At 54.7% G+C, this 17,270-nt stretch overlaps 5 protein-coding genes across 5 annotated transcripts; 3 read left to right on the forward strand and 2 right to left on the reverse strand.

Annotated features, from left to right (window-relative positions):
- Window positions 1-1,497: 1,497 nt before the first annotated feature.
- On the forward strand, window positions 1,498-7,846 carry MYCGRDRAFT_69244 (uncharacterized protein; the record flags this gene model as incomplete). Its single annotated transcript, XM_003853584.1, has 2 exons — window positions 1,498-6,685; window positions 6,744-7,846. 2 exons carry the CDS (start codon window positions 1,498-1,500, stop codon window positions 7,844-7,846), a joined length of 6,291 nt encoding a protein of 2,096 aa, XP_003853632.1.
- Window positions 7,847-8,397: 551 nt separating this feature from the next.
- MYCGRDRAFT_69248 (uncharacterized protein) lies at window positions 8,398-11,276 on the forward strand (the record flags this gene model as incomplete). The annotated part of the gene is made up of 2 exons (XM_003853585.1): window positions 8,398-11,088; window positions 11,181-11,276. The coding sequence occupies 2 exons, from the start codon at window positions 8,398-8,400 to the stop codon at window positions 11,274-11,276; spliced, it is 2,787 nt and encodes a 928-aa protein (XP_003853633.1).
- An 802-nt stretch (window positions 11,277-12,078) lies between these two features.
- Window positions 12,079-13,154, forward strand: MYCGRDRAFT_108406 (uncharacterized protein; the record flags this gene model as incomplete). Its single annotated transcript, XM_003853586.1, has 3 exons — window positions 12,079-12,330; window positions 12,385-12,559; window positions 12,756-13,154. The coding sequence occupies 3 exons, from the start codon at window positions 12,241-12,243 to the stop codon at window positions 12,851-12,853; spliced, it is 363 nt and encodes a 120-aa protein (XP_003853634.1).
- A 611-nt stretch (window positions 13,155-13,765) lies between these two features.
- Window positions 13,766-14,309, reverse strand: MYCGRDRAFT_91327 (uncharacterized protein; the record flags this gene model as incomplete). The annotated part of the gene is made up of 3 exons (XM_003854607.1): window positions 13,766-13,845; window positions 13,949-14,047; window positions 14,141-14,309. 3 exons carry the CDS (start codon window positions 14,307-14,309, stop codon window positions 13,766-13,768), a joined length of 348 nt encoding a protein of 115 aa, XP_003854655.1.
- A 608-nt stretch (window positions 14,310-14,917) lies between these two features.
- MYCGRDRAFT_38202 (uncharacterized protein) lies at window positions 14,918-16,145 on the reverse strand (the record flags this gene model as incomplete). Its single annotated transcript, XM_003854606.1, has 3 exons — window positions 14,918-15,108; window positions 15,166-15,679; window positions 15,735-16,145. The coding sequence occupies 3 exons, from the start codon at window positions 16,143-16,145 to the stop codon at window positions 14,918-14,920; spliced, it is 1,116 nt and encodes a 371-aa protein (XP_003854654.1).
- Window positions 16,146-17,270: the final 1,125 nt, after the last annotated feature.

Below are 17,270 nucleotides of genomic sequence, written 5' to 3' on the forward strand. Positions count from 1 at the left end.
AGTGATGACGGAGCGCTGCCCGGCGCGCTGAGGTGGAGGTGTTGATTCGGCGGGTGAGGTGTAGTAGTGAAGATTAACGAGTGTGGGCAATCATCAGATGCTGAGTGACCGCAGTAATGGTTGCCTTGTACGAGTGAAGTGAGGTATAGCGTGCGTGGTTGTAGTGGTGAGGTAAAGGTCAAGCTTGAAGAAGGAGTGGTTGATGTTCGGGTGAAGATTTTCGGGAACAGAGGGCAGACACAATGAAACTAACACACGCTTTCCAGGTTGTCACGGTTCGTCCTCAACCTATAGCGTGACTTCAAACGACTAGGGCGAGTGGGTGATAAGGCCAAGAACGTTTTCCTGTACTCTCCGAGTCCTCAACCAGCTGATGTGGCAGTGGTGAGCTGCGCGACCAAGACGTTGAGAGCAGTCAACCTCCCCGGATGATGAACTCGAGCTCTTGCGTGGTCAGGGACAGCTTCCCCACGAAAACCACCCAATGCCGCCAAAACCTGCAAGGATGGATGAAACATCGATTCCAAGTTGTTGGAGCTGCACACTTCTTCCTGCTACAATACGTTTCCCAATGCAGCTCATGCAATCCTTTCATCATCAATGTGATCGCCCGGAATTTGTTTATCATCATCACTGCCTTCAAGACTCGTGACCTTTTTGTCAAACAAGCGAACAGCCGGAGTGAAAAAAATCAAGTCAGCCTCAACGTCACTTTAGGTTGTATGAAGAATTGTCTTTGCCGTCCATACCCGAAGGCAACGAGATTCTCTGGTTGGCAGCAAGTCGAAGACAGCTGGCAGCAGCAGGAGACTCACGCAAGGTTGAGATGTAGAAGAACAGTTGCCTGATCATGTATCCTCTGAAGCTGTAGAAGCCATCTATACAAGTAAGGTAGACATTGAACAATGATTATCCGGAATGACGCCGACTCGAGGATTTGGCGGGATCCAACAGCTTTGCCCATCAAATTGCATCCTTGCTCAACGCCTTGCCCTGCAGGCTGCAGACATTGGACTTGGTCCTCGACGTTTTGGCTGGGTGGACCTGACTTGAGCTGTGTAGAGCTTCCACTTGACTGACTTTCTCGAGAAAGCAACCTCCATCTTCTCTCCCTCATACACACATACACTCACTCTCCCTCCACACGTGCGACTAATTTCCTTCTATACCGCGTGGCTACCTTAGTTCTGTCGAGTTGCGGGGAAAACTTTTGTCGTTTTCGGTTTCTTGAGCTGCCCTGCTCCGTCACTTCGGGGAGTTCACAGAATTAGCCGGCCTGGCTTCAGGAACAGCAAAAACAGCTAAACCACCACGTGAGTTACCTCGACATTACCTTCAACTCTGCCACCTGTCTTCACGTGTGCCGATTCACCTACGCCGGCAAGCCAGAGAGCGAGAGCAGGAGCACAGCCGCATTGACCGATGACCACGCCCGTGCGAGAGCTAACTGGCTTCCAGTTTGACGAAGCTGCGCAGTCTTCGAGCAACCGCAAGAAGATGTACGGCTCTGGCGCTGCTACCGGCGCGTCGACACCGAGATCTCAAGCAGTGTCTCGTCCGCTTACACTATCTCACGGCTCCCTCGAGTACACCTTCCTAATACCCACGGCCCTCCACTTCAATGCCACCCAACTGAAGGACACCTTCACCGCGACGCTCCCCGAACCGACCGACGAACTCGCACAAGACGATGAGCCTTCTTCAGTCACCGAGCTCGTAGCTCGCTTCATCGGCTACATTGCAAAAGAGGTTGAGGAGAGTGATGACAACGAATACTTCGGCGAGGTCCTCAAGCTCTTACTCGTAGAGTTTGAGCGAGGCTTCCTCCGTGGCAATGAGGTGCACGCTGTGGCTGCAGGTCTGCCAGGCATTTCAGAGAAGAGATTGATCACTGTTCAAGCATACTATTCAGCACGTGCGGCAGTGAAGCGACCGATCCGTTCACACGAGTCCGCACTTCTCCGCGAGGCAGCAGATGAAAATGCATACATCTATGCGGTGTTCGGCGGGCAAGGAAACATTGAGGAATACTTTGACGAGCTCCGCGAGATCTATGTCACATACCCATCCCTAGTACGAGACTTCATCCACGTTGCTGCACAACACTTGCAATTTCTCGCGAGGGACGCACGAGCTTTCAAGAGCTACCCCAAAGGCCTGGACATCATGAGATGGCTTGACAACAAAGACGCGCAACCTGACATCGACTACCTCGTCTCTGCACCCGTCAGCTTCCCTCTCATCGGACTCACTCAGCTCGCGCACTACGTCGTGACCTGCAGAGTCCTCGGAACGCACCCTGGACATGTGCGAGACAGAATCGCTGGAACTACTGGTCACTCACAAGGTGTTGTCACCGCGGCAGCCATCTCTGCATCTTCAAATTGGGAGACCTTCGACAAGCAGGCTCGCAATGCTCTTACAATTCTCTTCTGGATTGGTGCTCGCAGTCAGCAGGCCTACCCAAGGACATCACTCGCACCCAATGTCCTCCAAGACTCCATGGATGAGGGTGAGGGCCACCCGACTCCCATGCTTACAGTCCGCGACCTACCACGCGAGACTGTGGAGAAGCTCATCGAGACCACGAACCAGCACTTGCCCAAGGATCGTCACATTGGCATCTCTTTGGTCAACAGCGCCCGAAACTTCGTCGTCACCGGGCCCCCAATGTCTCTGTACGGACTGAACTTGCAACTGCGCAAGATCAAGGCGCCGACCGGCCTTGACCAAACTCGCATCCCTTTCACCGAGCGCAAGGTCCGCTTCACCAACCGCTTTCTTCCTATCACCGCACCTTTCCACAGCCCATACCTCGCGGAGGCCAGCAAGCACTTGGCGACAGACTTGGAGGACATCAAGATCTCAGCTTCAGAGCTCGGGATCCCGGTGTACGACACCTTCACTGGAGAGGACCTTCGAGACAGAGGAAGCGAGAACATCACACCAACGCTCATCGAGATGATCTGCTCACACCAGGTCCTGTGGGAGAAAGCGACTGTTATGCCAAATGCGACACATATCCTTGACTTCGGCCCAGGTGGCATCTCCGGCTTGGGAGTGCTCACGAACCGCAACAAGGACGGTACCGGCGTGCGTGTCATTCTCGCTGGCACGATGGATGGCTCCAACACCGAAGTTGGATACAAGCCAGAGATCTTTGACCGCGACGCCGAGCATGCTGTCAAGTACGCCGTGGACTGGGTGAAAGAGTATGGACCAAAGCTTGTGAGAACATCTGTCGGGCAGACATTTGTGGATACCAAGATGAGCAGACTGCTCGGTCTGCCTCCAGTTATGGTCGCAGGTATGACGCCTTGCACGGTGCCATGGAAGTTTGTCGCCGCCACTATGAGCGCCGGGTACGAGATCGAGCTAGCTGGTGGTGGATACTACAACGACAAGAGCATGACGGAAGCCATCTCGAATATCGAGCAGGCAATTCCGGCGGGTCGAGGAATCACGGTCAACTTGATCTACGTCGCGCCACGTGCCATGGCATGGCAAATTCCTATGATCGCTCGCCTTCGCGCTGAGGGAGTCCCAATCGAGGGTCTTACCATTGGTGCAGGTGTGCCTTCCATCGAGGTTGCAAACGAGTACATCGAGACGCTTGGAATCAAGCATATCAGCTTCAAGCCAGGCAGCATGGAGGGCATTCAGCAGTGCATCAACATTGCGAAGGCCAATCCTGGCTTCCCCGTGATGATGCAGTGGACCGGAGGCCGTGGAGGAGGCCACCACTCTTTTGAAGATTTCCATCAGCCAATTCTGTCCATGTATAGCAGAATCAGACGATGCGAGAACTTGGTTCTGATCGCCGGTTCGGGATTCGGTGGCGCGGAGGATACCTACCCATACCTGAACGGTCAATGGGCGCGCAAGTTCGGCTACCCACCCATGCCATTCGACGGTGTCCTCTTCGGAAGTCGAGTCATGGTATCCAAGGAATGCTACACCTCGCCTATGGCCAAGAAAGCCATCGTCGATGCCGTCGGCCTCGAAGACCACGAGTGGGAGAAGACATACCACGGCCCAGCTGGTGGTGTCATCACTGTTCGTTCCGAGATGGGCGAGCCAATCCACAAGCTGGCAACGCGTGGTGTCAAATTCTGGGCTGAGATGGACCAGAAGATCTTCAGCTTGGACAAGGCGAAGCGAATTCCCGAGCTTAAGAAGAATCGTGAGTACATTATTCAGAAACTCAACGACGACTTCCAGAAGCCTTGGTTCGGCCGCAACAAGGCCGGCGAGTCAGTCGATCTCGAAGACATGACCTACGGCGAGGTCGTTCGCCGCATGGTGGATCTTCTGTACGTCAAGCACCAGAAGAGGTGGATTGACAAGTCGCTTGCTCGTCTGACAGGTGACTTCATTCGCCGCATTGAGGAACGCTTCACAACGGCCGATACCACTGGCTCAATCATCCAGAATTACAGCGAGCTGGACACACCGTTCGAGACCGTGAACAAGGTCTTGGAGACATACCCGGAAGCCGAGAATCAGCTCATCAACGCTCAGGATTGCCAGCATTTCTTGCTTCTCTGCCAGCGCCGCGGTCAGAAGCCAGTCCCATTCGTGCCATGCCTCGACGACACATTTGAGTTCTTCTTCAAGAAGGATTCTTTGTGGCAGTCCGAGGATCTCGACGCCGTTGTCGACCAGGATGTCGGACGTGTTGCCATTCTTCAGGGACCCATGGCTGTGAAGTACTCCAAAATTGTCGATGAGCCAATCAAGGACATCCTCGATGGCGTTCACCAGGGTCATATCAAGAGCTTGACGCAGGACCTCTATGGAGGCGACGAGAGCAAGATTCCCCAAATCGAATACTTCGGTGGCAAACTCATTGAGGCCAGTGATGAGATCAATCTCGAGGGCTTGACCATCAACGAGACCGAGCAAAAGCTTCTGTATCGACTGTCAGCTGTCGCTTCTTCCGCTCTTCCGCCAGTCGAGAACTGGATGCAGCTCCTCGCCGGCCGCGCGCACACCTGGCGCCACGCCTTCTTCACTGCGGATGTGTTTGTACAAGGTCAGAGATACCAGACGAACCCGATGACTCGCATGTTCGCTCCGACACCCGGCATGGTCGTGGAAATCAACTACCCGAATGATCCCAAGCGCACTGTCATCACCGTGAAGGAGCCTACTCACGGCAACCAGTACGTGCAGACTCTTGAAGTCGCTCCCAGCAACGGAGAGATCGTGGTGAATATCATTGAGGACCGCACTGCCACTGGCAAGCCAATCGCTCTCCCACTGCGCTTCACGTACCACCCAGAGACTGGTTATGCGCCAATCCGTGAGGTCATGGACGCTCGCAACGACCGCATCAAGGAGTTCTACTACAAGATCTGGTTCGGTGACGAGGAGTGCCCATTCGACACTCCTGTCACATCCCGTTTCGAAGGTGGCCGCACGACTGTGACTAGCGAGGCTATCAACGACTTCGTTCACGCTGTTGGCAACACCGGCGAGGCTTTCGTCGACCGACCTGGCAAAGAGGTGTACGCGCCTATGGACTTTGCAATTGTTGTCGGCTGGAAAGCCATCACCAAGCCAATCTTCCCTCGCAAGATTGATGGTGATCTTCTCAAGCTCGTGCATCTCTCCAACGGCTTCCGCATGATTCCTGGCGCGTCCCCGCTCAAGAAGGGTGATGTCCTCGACACCACCGCTGAGGTCAACGCTGTCATTAATCAGGACTCTGGCAAGATGGTTGAGATTTGCGGTACCATCACCCGTGACGGCGAGCCGGTCATGGAGGTAACCAGCCAGTTCCTTTACCGCGGCGCATACACCGACTTTGAGAACACCTTCCAGCGCAAGGTCGAGACTCCGATGCAAGTTCACCTCGCCACGTCGAAGGACGTTGCAGTCCTGCAGTCAAAAGAGTGGTTCCGTTTGGAGAACACCGACATCGATCTCCTCGGCCAGACCATTACCTTCAAGCTTCAAAGCCTGGTGAGGTACAAGAACAAGACCGTCTTCTCCAACGTGCAAACTGTTGGTGACGTCGAATTGGAGCTCCCCAGCAAGGAGATTATCAAGATCGCCGCGGTGGAATACGAAGCTGGCACCTCATACGGCAACCCAGTCCTCGATTACCTCACTCGCAACGGATCCGCTCTCGACCAGCCGCTCCTGTTTGAGAACCCCATCCCTCTCAGCGGAAAGGCTCCTCTTATTCTCAAGGCACCATCGTCCAACGAGACCTACGCTCGTGTCTCTGGCGATTACAACCCCATCCACGTCTCGCGTGTGTTCTCCCAATACGCCGGTCTGCCTGGCACCATCACTCACGGCATGTACTCCAGCGCAGCCGTCCGCAGCTTGGTCGAGACTTGGGCCGCCGAGAACAACGTTGGCCGTGTCCGCAGCTTCCACGCTTCGCTTGTCGGCATGGTGTTGCCTGACGATGTCATCGAGGTCAAGCTCCAGCACGTTGGTATGGTCGCCGGTCGCAAGATCATCAAGATTGAAGCCGAGAAGCCGGAGACTGAGGAGAAGGCTGCCGAGAAGGTTCTCCTTGCTGAGGCAGAGGTCGAGCAGCCTGTGACATCGTACGTGTTTACTGGTCAAGGTTCGCAGGAACAGGGTATGGGTATGGATCTGTATGGCTCGAGTGAAGTCGCAAAGGAGGTTTGGGATCGTGCTGATAAGCACTTCTTGGACAACTATGGTGAGTTGACATCTTCACCGGTATTGCTATTGATGACAGCCATGCTAACGAACTCCAGGCTTTGCAATCACCAACATTGTCAAGAACAACCCCAAGGAGCTGACTATCCACTTCGGTGGCGCTCGCGGCAAGGCCATTCGCAAGAACTACATCGACATGAACTTCGAGACTGTCGCCGCCGATGGCAGCATCAAGTCGGAGAAGATCTTCAAGGAGGTCACCGAGGAGACCACGTCTTACACCTACCGCTCACCAACTGGTCTTCTTTCCGCCACACAGTTCACCCAGCCCGCCCTCACACTCATGGAGAAGGCGTCCTTCGAGGACATGCGCAGCAAGGGTCTTGTCCAACGTGACAGCTCTTTCGCCGGCCACTCCCTTGGAGAGTACTCCGCGCTCGCAGCCCTCGCCGAAGTCATGCCCATCGAATCCCTCGTCTCGGTCGTGTTCTACCGTGGTCTCACTATGCAGGTCGCCGTCGAGCGCGATGCCGCCGGCCGCTCCAATTACTCCATGTGCGCGGTCAACCCCTCCCGCATCAGCAAGACCTTCAACGAATCCGCGTTGCAATACGTCGTGGAGAACATCGCCGAAGCAACTGGCTGGCTCTTGGAGATTGTCAACCTCAATGTCCAGAACATGCAATACGTCTGCGCCGGCGACCTGCGTGCGCTGGACACTCTGACTGGCGTGACAAACTACCTCAAAGCGCAGAAAGTCGACATCCAGAACCTCATGCAGACCATGTCCCTCGAGGACGTCAAAGCCCACTTGACCGAGATCATCCACGAGTGCGCCAAGCAGACCGAGCAGAAACCCAAACCCCTCGACCTCCAGCGCGGCTTCGCCACCATCCCGCTCAAGGGCATCGACGTTCCCTTCCACAGCACTTTCCTCCGATCAGGCGTCAAGCCCTTCCGCAGCTTCTTGCTCAAGAAGATTCACAAGACTTCCATCGATCCCAGCAAGCTGATTGGAAAGTACATCCCCAACGTCACGGCCAAGCCGTTTGAGTTGACGAAGGAGTACTTTGAGGATGTGTATCGGTTGACGAAGAGCCCGAGGATCGGGAATATTTTGGAGAATTGGGAGAAGTATGAGAGTGATGAGCCGGGGTTGCAGAGGCCTAGGGCGGGGAGTATGGCTGTTCCCTCATCGTGAAGTGAGGGGTCGTGAAGTGAGGGGATGTTGAAGGAGGAATAGAAGGAATAGATGAATGAGTATTAAATGGAGGGGAAGAGTGTTAGAGTATGTTTGTGCTTTTTTGATCGGTCGGGCGTTGCGTAAGGTATGTTAGTGTAGATATGTCTAGTCATTGCAAACCTCTTTCTAGATCAGCTCCATGCTCAGTTCCGTTTCCAGACACAGCGGTTCTGTTGTTTTTTAGACCTCATGCATACCTTACCTTAGTCCCGTCCGCCGCCGTGTTGCTTAGTCACAGTTCGAGGGGCTGCGGGCCAGCATCTTGACAGCTCCGACCTCGATCAACACTCAAACCACCACAGCGATTCGAACCCCTACGAACGATCCTACCCCCGCGAGACCGCTTCCTTTCAACTCCTCCCGTCGACCCTCCCCTGACCTCCGATCTGGCAGTCACTCACCCCTTCCTCGCCCAAGCGGCCAACCCCCCCTAAGTCTTCCTCACGATGGCCAGTGCTGCGAGTGCCATCTTCAGCAAAGGCATCGGCAATGCCTCGAAAGACAACACGATGCGCGGCCTCGTCTCCTTCATCGCCGATCTGCGCAACGCCCGCGCCCGAGACCTCGAAGAGAAACGAATCAACAAGGAACTGGCCAACATACGGAACAAATTCAAAGGCGGCTCACTCTCCGGATACGACAAGAAAAAGTACGTCTGCAAACTACTGTACATATACATCCTGGGGTGGAACGTGGACTTTGGACACTTGGAAGCGGTGGGCTTGATCAGCGAGAGGAAGTACAGCGAGAAGCAGATTGGATATCTCGCGGTCACGCTGTTCTTGTACGAAGGACATGAGTTATTACACCTGGTCGTCAACAGCATACGGAAAGATCTGGCGGATCCGAATGAGTTGAATAATTGTCTGGCGCTGCATGCGATTGCGAATGTGGGAGGGAAGGAGATGGGCGAGGCGTTGTGTGCAGATGTACATCGACTGTTGATATCGCCCACCAGCAAGCCATTTGTCAAGAAGAAGGCGGCACTCACGTTGTTGCGGTTATATCGCAAAGTACCGACGATCGTGCAGCCGGAGTGGGCGGAGCGGATTATTGCTATCATGGACGATCCGGACATGGGCGTTGCGTTGTCGGTTACGAGTCTGGTTATGGCGCTGGCGCAGGACGATCCGGACAGTTATCGGGGAAGTCTGGTCAAAGCCGCGCAGAGGCTGAAGTCGATTATTGTCGATCAGGATTACATGGGGGACTATGTGTACTACAAAGTGCCGTGTCCGTGGTTGCAGGTGAAACTGCTACGATTGATGCAGTACTTCCCGCCGTCGGAGGATTCACATGTCAGGGATCTGATGAGGGGGAGTTTGCAGGCGATTTTGGACAATGCGTTGGAGGCGCCGAAGAATGTGCAGCAGAACAACGCGCAGAATGCGGTGTTGTTTGAGGCGATTAATTTGATTATACACCTGGATACCGAGCGGGATTTGATGGTGCAGATCTCGACGAGGCTGGGGAAGTTCATTGGGTCGAGGGAGACGAATGTGAGGTATTTGGGACTTGAAGCCATGACGCATTTGGCGGTGAGCGCGGAGACACTGGATCCGATCAAGAAGCATCAGGATATCATCATTGGGTCATTGCGGGATCGGGATATCACGGTTAGACGGCAAGGGTTGGATTTGCTGTACAGCATGTGCGACCAGACGAACTCGCAGAAGATTGTACATGAGCTGTTGAAGTTCTTGCAGTCGGCGGACTATGCGATTCGGGAGGAGATGGTGTTGAAAATTGCGATTTTGACGGAGAAGTACGCCACGGACGTCAAGTGGTATGTCGACATTTCCATGCGGCTGATCGCTATGGCGGGCGACCATGTCAGCGACGAGGTGTGGCAGCGCATCATCCAGATTGTGACGAACAACGACGAGCTGCAGGTGTACGCGGCGCAGAATATCTTGCAGTACTGTAAGGCGGAGCAGTGTCATGAGACGTTGATCAAGATTGGGAGTTATATTCTGGGCGAGTTTGGACATCTCATCGCGGACACGAAGGGGTGCAGTCCGATCGAGCAGTTCATTGCGCTGCAGGCGAAGTTTGGTTCCAGTCCGCCGAATACGAGGGCGATGATTCTTTCGGCGTTTGTGAAGTTTGTGAATCTGTTTCCGGAGATTCGACCGCAGTTGCTGGAGACTTTTGAGATGTACACGCATTCGCTGGACTCGGAGTTACAGCAACGGGCGTGCGAGTACCTTGCAATTGCGAGTATGCCGAATGACGACCTTTTACGGACAATATGCGATGAGATGCCGGCATTCCCGGAACGGACGTCAGCACTGCTGTCAAGATTAGACAAGAAGCAGGGTGCACATGGCGACAAGCGGACATGGGCGATCACAGGCAAAGACTCCATGCCTGGCGGCAGCCGAGACGCAACTCTCAAACGCAACTTCTCCGGCGGCGCCACTACAATGCTCGACGCGAATGGCTTCGCAAACGGCACAAACGGCAATAACGGCGTCAAGACACCCATCGACGAACTCGCCGGCCTCGACCTCTCCACTCCCTCTAACGTCAACCTCGCCTCCGCCACCCACCTCAGTCCCGACTGGGAGCCGGGCTACAACCGTCTCCTCCTCAAACCCGAAGGCATCCTCTACGAAGACGCTCAACTCCAACTCGGCCTGCGATCCGAATACCGCTCCGAAGTCGGCTGCATGATCCTCTACATCCACAACAAATCTTCCAACCCCATCCACTCCGTCACCACGACACTCGATAACAACCGCTCCGCCGCGAACCTGAAATCCGACCTGAAAACTCTCCCCGACACGACCATCCGCCCCGGCGACCAAACGAGCCAAACCATCATCTTCGAAGCCCTGAAACCCTTCGACCACCCTCCCACTTTACGAGTAAGCTACATGGCCGGCTCCCTCCAAGCCTTGACTCTTCAACTCCCCGTCTTACTACACAAGTACATGGAAACCGCCACCCTCGCATCGGAAGACTTTTTCAAGCGATGGAAGCAAATCGGCGGCGCACCTCGGGAAGCGCAGAAGATTTTCCGCGGCCATGGGGACTTGAGTCGGGAGAATACGGGACGGGTATTGGAGGGGTTGCGGTGGAGGGTGTTGGAGCGCGTGGATCCGAATGGGAAGAATTTTGTGGCGGCTAGTGTGCTGAAGACGAGGGAGGGGAGGTGTGGGTGTTTGTTGCGGTTGGAGCCGAATGGGGAGACGAGGGTGAGTTTTTTTTCTTCTTTCTTCTTGATGAGGAGTGGGATGGAGGAGAGGGAAAGGGGTGAAGGATGGGGTTTCACTGACGAGTGTTGCAGATGTATCGGCTTACGATTCGGGCTACGGATGAGGCTGTTCCGCCGATTCTGATGAAAGTGCTGGAGGAGAGGTTGGGGCAGCCGATTCCGGTTTGAAAGATGGCATGATGATACTTTGAGGAGGATCTCAGCGCGCGAAAGGATGAGCGTCGTTGGATAAGCTGCTGGATGGACGGACCGTCCAACAGAGCAGCCGTGTCGGAGAGCATTATTGATACCACCCCAGCAGCGACATGCCGGATTCGAATGTAAGCGGAGTTGCGTTGGAGATTCAGGAATGAGATCGCTGTCTAGACGGACGGTCCGAGACAGCAGTCATGTCGGAGAGCATTCTTGATACCACTTCCAGCAGCGAATGCACGGATACGAAGGGCTGATGAAGGTCGGGTTGCGAATTTGGAAATATACCCAGCGTTGAAGGCGAAGTGGGAGTAGTCGGACTGCCTTGACTCGCGCGAGGCCTTCTTTTTGACGATGTGTTGATCCGCTCCGACGCGGACGCTCTCCTGATCGTCCTTCCTCCTGGCGTGTGCAGGTCAGGAGGTGGAGGTGATCGACATGGATGTCACTGGTCTTGAGTCGGTGGTTGCGACCTGGCTTTGGGCTTCGACTGCAGAATATCATTGGTATTGTCAGAGATAGTTGCCTACTAGCAGACGAATCCTCAAAGAACAGCCTGTGAGCGGTATATAGCATCGATGTCTATGCCAGAGGTGGAACCACAAGTCCTGTTGCGATTGACATGTGAAAATGTCTGCCTGACTTGATGCCTGAAATATTCTCCTTTCCCCGCGCTGCATCTTCGACGGAGCTCTCTCGTCGCCGGGACAGCCCACCCACTTGTGACTTCACCTTCACCAGGATCGACCTGTCTCGTAATATCCACCACGTGCTGGTCACAACAATAATAGCTTCTAGACCTCACCGTCGCTTTTCGGAAATGTAATCCATCCACCTAAACTTCCGCTGGACTCCGCCCTGCTCTCCTCCCATCAACAACAACCCCGCCTCTTACGCCCCCGCTCCACCCCGGTCGACCTCATCTGTAGACCACACAATCATGTTCACCACCTCCTCGGCGGGCAAGAAGCGCTCCCGCGTCGACGACGATGAAACAACCCTTCAATCCTTCAGTTCCCCTCTTGAAAAGGTCCGTATCCTCCCCCTCCTCACCTCTCCTCGCCACATCTAACCTCCTCCACAGCGCTCCCGCCCAACCGCGAATGCTTCAGGAGCTCCCTCGCCCTGGCTCCACCGCTACCACGACTCCGTCCTCTCAACTCCAACTCTCTCCCGCTCCTCAACCCTCGGCATCCCCCGCTCCCCTCCAAAATACGACTCCGAGGATGATGAGAATTCCTCCGAGATCTCGGAACCAGGTTCGCCGCAGGACATCTCCATGTCGTCCGGCGACGAAGGCGAAGCTCTGGACGACTCCACCGATCATTATTCCTTGCACCCTCCCCGACAACACGACGAAGCGACATTCTCCGCTTCCCCACCAGACGGACTCTACCAGACTTCTTCGAACGGTGCGATCACCCGATCTGATTCGCCAAATCCCTGGCCATCCAGTAGCAGTCTCCCTCGCACCCGCCAAACGACCCGCGTTCCCACACCCATCTTCCCTCTGCGTACGAAATCCACCACCACCACCAGTCCAAGCGGAGTGAGATCACACGTCCGCCAACGACATCCGCAAGAAATCAGCCACGCCCCTTCCTCTCAAGACCCTCCCACCAAAAGCACATCTCACCTCTCCGTCCCGAGCCCGATTTTGGAGTCCGCCGACTTCCCCACCCCACCTCCCTCCGCGGCCGAAGCGGCGGGTAGTCAATTGAGTCAGCTGAGCGTGAGTGATGTCGACATGCTCGATCCCGGGGTTCCAGCCATCGCGATTGAACGCGTGGGATCGCCGGAGTTTGCGGGCAGGGTACATGGACTTGCGGTGGGAGGGGGTGAGCAAGGAGGGATTGTGGTGCGGAGACAGAGGATGAGGAGTGGGGCGTTGAATGGAGGGGAGAGGACGGGTGGGAGGGGTGGAGAGGGGTTGAAGGGGTTGGATGGAGAGGGTGGGGGAGGAGGTGCAGGGCAAGGAGGAGGGAAGAGAGGGTTTAGTATTGGGTACAGGCCGGATTGTGAGAAGTGTAGGGAACGGGTGCCGGGGCATATGAATCATTTTTGGGGGTAGTGAAGGATGTGAGGGGAGGGATGAGGAGGAGGGAGTTGGAGGTGTGGGATTTGGGTTTGATGGATGGGTTTGGGTGTACAGCGGACGGACAGACAGTGGTGTTTGGGAAGTGGCTTTCTTTTCGGGGGAGTTTTAACGACGATCATTTTACGACTTTGAACGAGACGACGTTTGCAATTTCACGAGCACCCTTCAGGTGATCAAAGACAGAATTTGCATTTTGGAGTATGGTAGTTCCTCTCGCCTTGATCGCCCACACCTCAGCTATTCACCGACCATTGGCCTCAAATCAAATCAAAAACTCCACCCGAAACGCCTGGAATCACACCACTCTCAACCCTTCGACCCATCGTCACCATCTCTCACCCTCATCCCACACTCTCATCAAAGGCCTCTACTTCTTCGTAGTAAAGTCCGTCTCCAATCCCTCTCCACCCGCAACACCGGCCTCGACACCCTTGCAGTTGCACGAATCTAGAACCATTCAACATCAGTACCATTCTTCCTCCAGGCAGCATCGAACACAGGAGGATAGTGGTGGAGAAGAACAGGAAGGAAGGAAGGAAAACAAACTCACCACTCGACCTCTTCCCACACGCACAAGCCTCCCCCGCCTTGGGCAGGGTATTCTCCGTCGCGGCGCGGGAGCACGTGCATTCTCCTGCTGGTCGTTGATCTAACACCTCAGTCAGCATCGTAGCCCACATGTCCTCATGCCCATGCCCTCACGCCTCACGCGGTAGAATGGTGGTAGGATGCAAAGACTCACTGCACGAACACCTCGCACCCTGAAGTTTATTCTCGGTGGAAGCTTTCTCGCAATTGCAGTTGAGAGCGGATTGTTTCCCGCAGGAGCAGGTGGCTTCGGCGGCGCAGGCGCAGGGTCCGCCGGAGCGGCCGCAGCAGGTTGAGGGGGTGGTGGAGACTGGAGCAGACATTGTTGTTGTGGTTGGTTGGTCTTGAGTAGTTGTTTGGAGTGTTGGTGTTATGGAAGTAGGAAGGTGTTTGATTGTTGTTGTTTGCTGAACGGTGTAGTGAAGAAAGTTGTTTCAATCGAATTGACTATTCAAGAAAAGAAGAGAAGAGCCAGCAGTCAGAGGTTCGTTTTATGCCACTTCCTGCCTACATTATCAGATGGTAAAGTGGTCATCACGAGCCCGCTGATTGGCTGCCGGACTTCCCTCCCGACGGCGAGAAATCCCACTTTTGGCTCATGATCATGGGGTTTGGCTGGGTTTGGTCCAATGACAACGGTGAGAAAGAGGATGACTTGTTTCATTGCGTCGATGGGTTTCCATCTGATAATTGTTGTGGTGGATTATGAATCATTGATCATTTGCTGGTGAGAGATGTGGTGTGATGGAAGCATGTGAAAGTTCATCCACGCTACGACGCCATCAAGGTGTTTGGTTGGAAGTGAATGTCGACTAATGTCTGTCTGATGCTGTCAAGACTCCATAACTTACGAAAGATGGCACTGCACCGCTTTTGGAATTGTATGTTCTGTTACCAGCCTTCCCCGACGTCCTACCTTCTCAGTTCCCGTCTACAACTCCACCGGATACTGCGTCGTCTCAATCTTCTCCGGAAACACCAACCCATTCTGCCTCCTCACCTCATCCATAACCCTCATAATCGTCAAACTCTCCTCCAAACTCTCATATCGTCCCTCCTTCCTCCCGTCCCGAATCGCATACGCACACTCGTCCGCTTCCCAAAACATGCCCTGTCCTTCACCTTCCTCCTGCCATTGCCCTCCGAAACCGTTCTTCCATCCACTTCCCTTGCCGGGACCTGGGATCGGGAACTCCTTCTCCTCGACTGTGCCGTCCGAGAGGATGAGCCGAGTCTTCGTGGGGCGGAACGCGGGGTGGAAGACTTGGATTTCGCCTTTGTCGCCTTGTACGCGGATGGAGGGTGTGCTGTCCACGTTTGATGAGGTTCTGAAGCCTGTGCTTGCTACGCCGTGAGCTGCTGGAAGACCTTCTCGCGGGAATGTCAAGAGCATGAGCGTCTGCTCGTCCGCGCCGGTCTTGTACTTCTCCATACTGCTCACCACGGTAGGAGGCGTGGGTTTCGATTGCGTGAGGTAGAGGGTTTGGAAGACCCATGTCAAGGCGTAGATTCCTAGGTCGAGCAGGGCACCGCCTGCAAGGTGAGGGTTGACCATGCGGTGGGAGTCGGCGAAGGTGGATTCAGGCGGGGCGCCAATCGAGAGGTCGGCGGTCGTGCGGTGGACAGTACCGATTTTGCCAGAGGTGATGATGTCGCGGACGTAGATCGAGAGGGGAAAGTATCGGGTCCAGACCTGGCAAAGCGATATATCAGCAGAGGAGTTGTAACAAGGTGTCCAGTATACTCACAGCCTCCATCAAAAACAACTTCTTCTCCCTCGCAATCGTAATCAACACCTCCAACTGCTTCGCATTCGTCGTAAACGCCTTTTCACACAATACATTCTTGCCCGCCTCCAGCGCCAGTCGACAATTTTGATAGTGATGCGAGTGCGGCGTCGCGATGTATATGCAGTCGACGTTCGGGTCGTTGACCAGCTCTTTGTAGCTGCCATAGGCTTTTGCTGAGTCCGGGGCGCGGACTTCTTTGAGGAATTCTTGAGCTCGGTCGGCGGAGGAGGAGGATGCGGCTGCTACGACGACATGCGAGATGTCGTTGACGCCCCGGGTGGAGGGGGAGGGGAAGAGGTCGCGGGCGAAGGTCTCGGCGATGCCGCCGGTTGCGAGGATGCCCCATTTCAAAGGCTCGAATTTGGACATTGTGAGCGTTGCTGAGGGTTGAGTGGAGGGCGGAAGGAGGATATCGTTGAGTATGAAGAAGAACAAGAGGACGGGGAACGGCAGTGAGAGTGAGATGAATGGTGACCTACCTTTAGGCTGATCTGATCTCCCGCGTGAATGTTTTGTCGACAGCAACGTCATCAGCAATAGGTATCTCAATGGAGGGGTTGCTCGATCATCCTGGTGGGGCGGCTCATGTGGTTGATGCTGCGTATGCCGTCTGGGATAAGATGCGACGAAGTCTTCGCGAAGACTGCTGCTCTTCGCAATCGTAAATGAACCGAAGTGTCAGACACGGTCAGGTTGATTCACGTCGGAGAAAAAGATGTTTGGAGAAGAGGAAGAAGTCTCCGACACTTCTGATTCGTCTATTCATCCTTCACGCTAGCTGAGGTGCCAGGTTGGTCTCGAATGTAGCTCATCGACAAGCTGCCGGTCTGGTTGTTTTTGATTTGCATGATTCAGAGAAAAAGTTCCGTATTCGTCATTCGTTGTATGCTTGGCCATGATTGTCTGTTGACAGACTGGGGCGAGGCATGGCATGGGAGGGTAACTCGACTCGAAAGAGGGAGATCGGCAACGCAAAAGCCATGTCTGGCTGCGGTTCAGGATGATGCTTTGCTTGCATTGGTATCGTATAGACATCTGTATTAGACATAATCGACGAGGGACTCCTCATTTCCCAATACCTCCGCGACGCATCACACCTCAATCTTCGCATGCCTGAAATACTTCATCCCAATCCACGCCACTGTGATCCACACCCAACTCACTACCCCCGTCAACACAATCAACGCCGGATAGTATCCCACAATCGGCAGGGTAGGATCATCCTCCAGTTCCGGCGGAGCGTACGGCGTCTCGCCAACGTCCCAGGCCCAACTCCATATCTCCAGACAGCTGCCCATGCCGACGGCGAATGTGATCCAGGTCACGATCAGGATGACCCAACCCCAGTACTCGGTCTCGGTGTAGTCGTGCGGCTGTTCTGAGTCGGTGGCAAAGGAGGCATTGGTGATGGAGTGGGAGAGCGGAGAGGTCTTGCGGTGTTTCTTGGATGAGAGGCTGCGTGTGAGAGCTGAGGAGAGCTCGGCGGCGGATGGA

Source organism: Zymoseptoria tritici, chromosome 3 (assembly GCF_000219625.1).
Source record: "Zymoseptoria tritici IPO323 chromosome 3, whole genome shotgun sequence".
NCBI lineage: Eukaryota > Fungi > Ascomycota > Dothideomycetes > Mycosphaerellales > Mycosphaerellaceae > Zymoseptoria > Zymoseptoria tritici.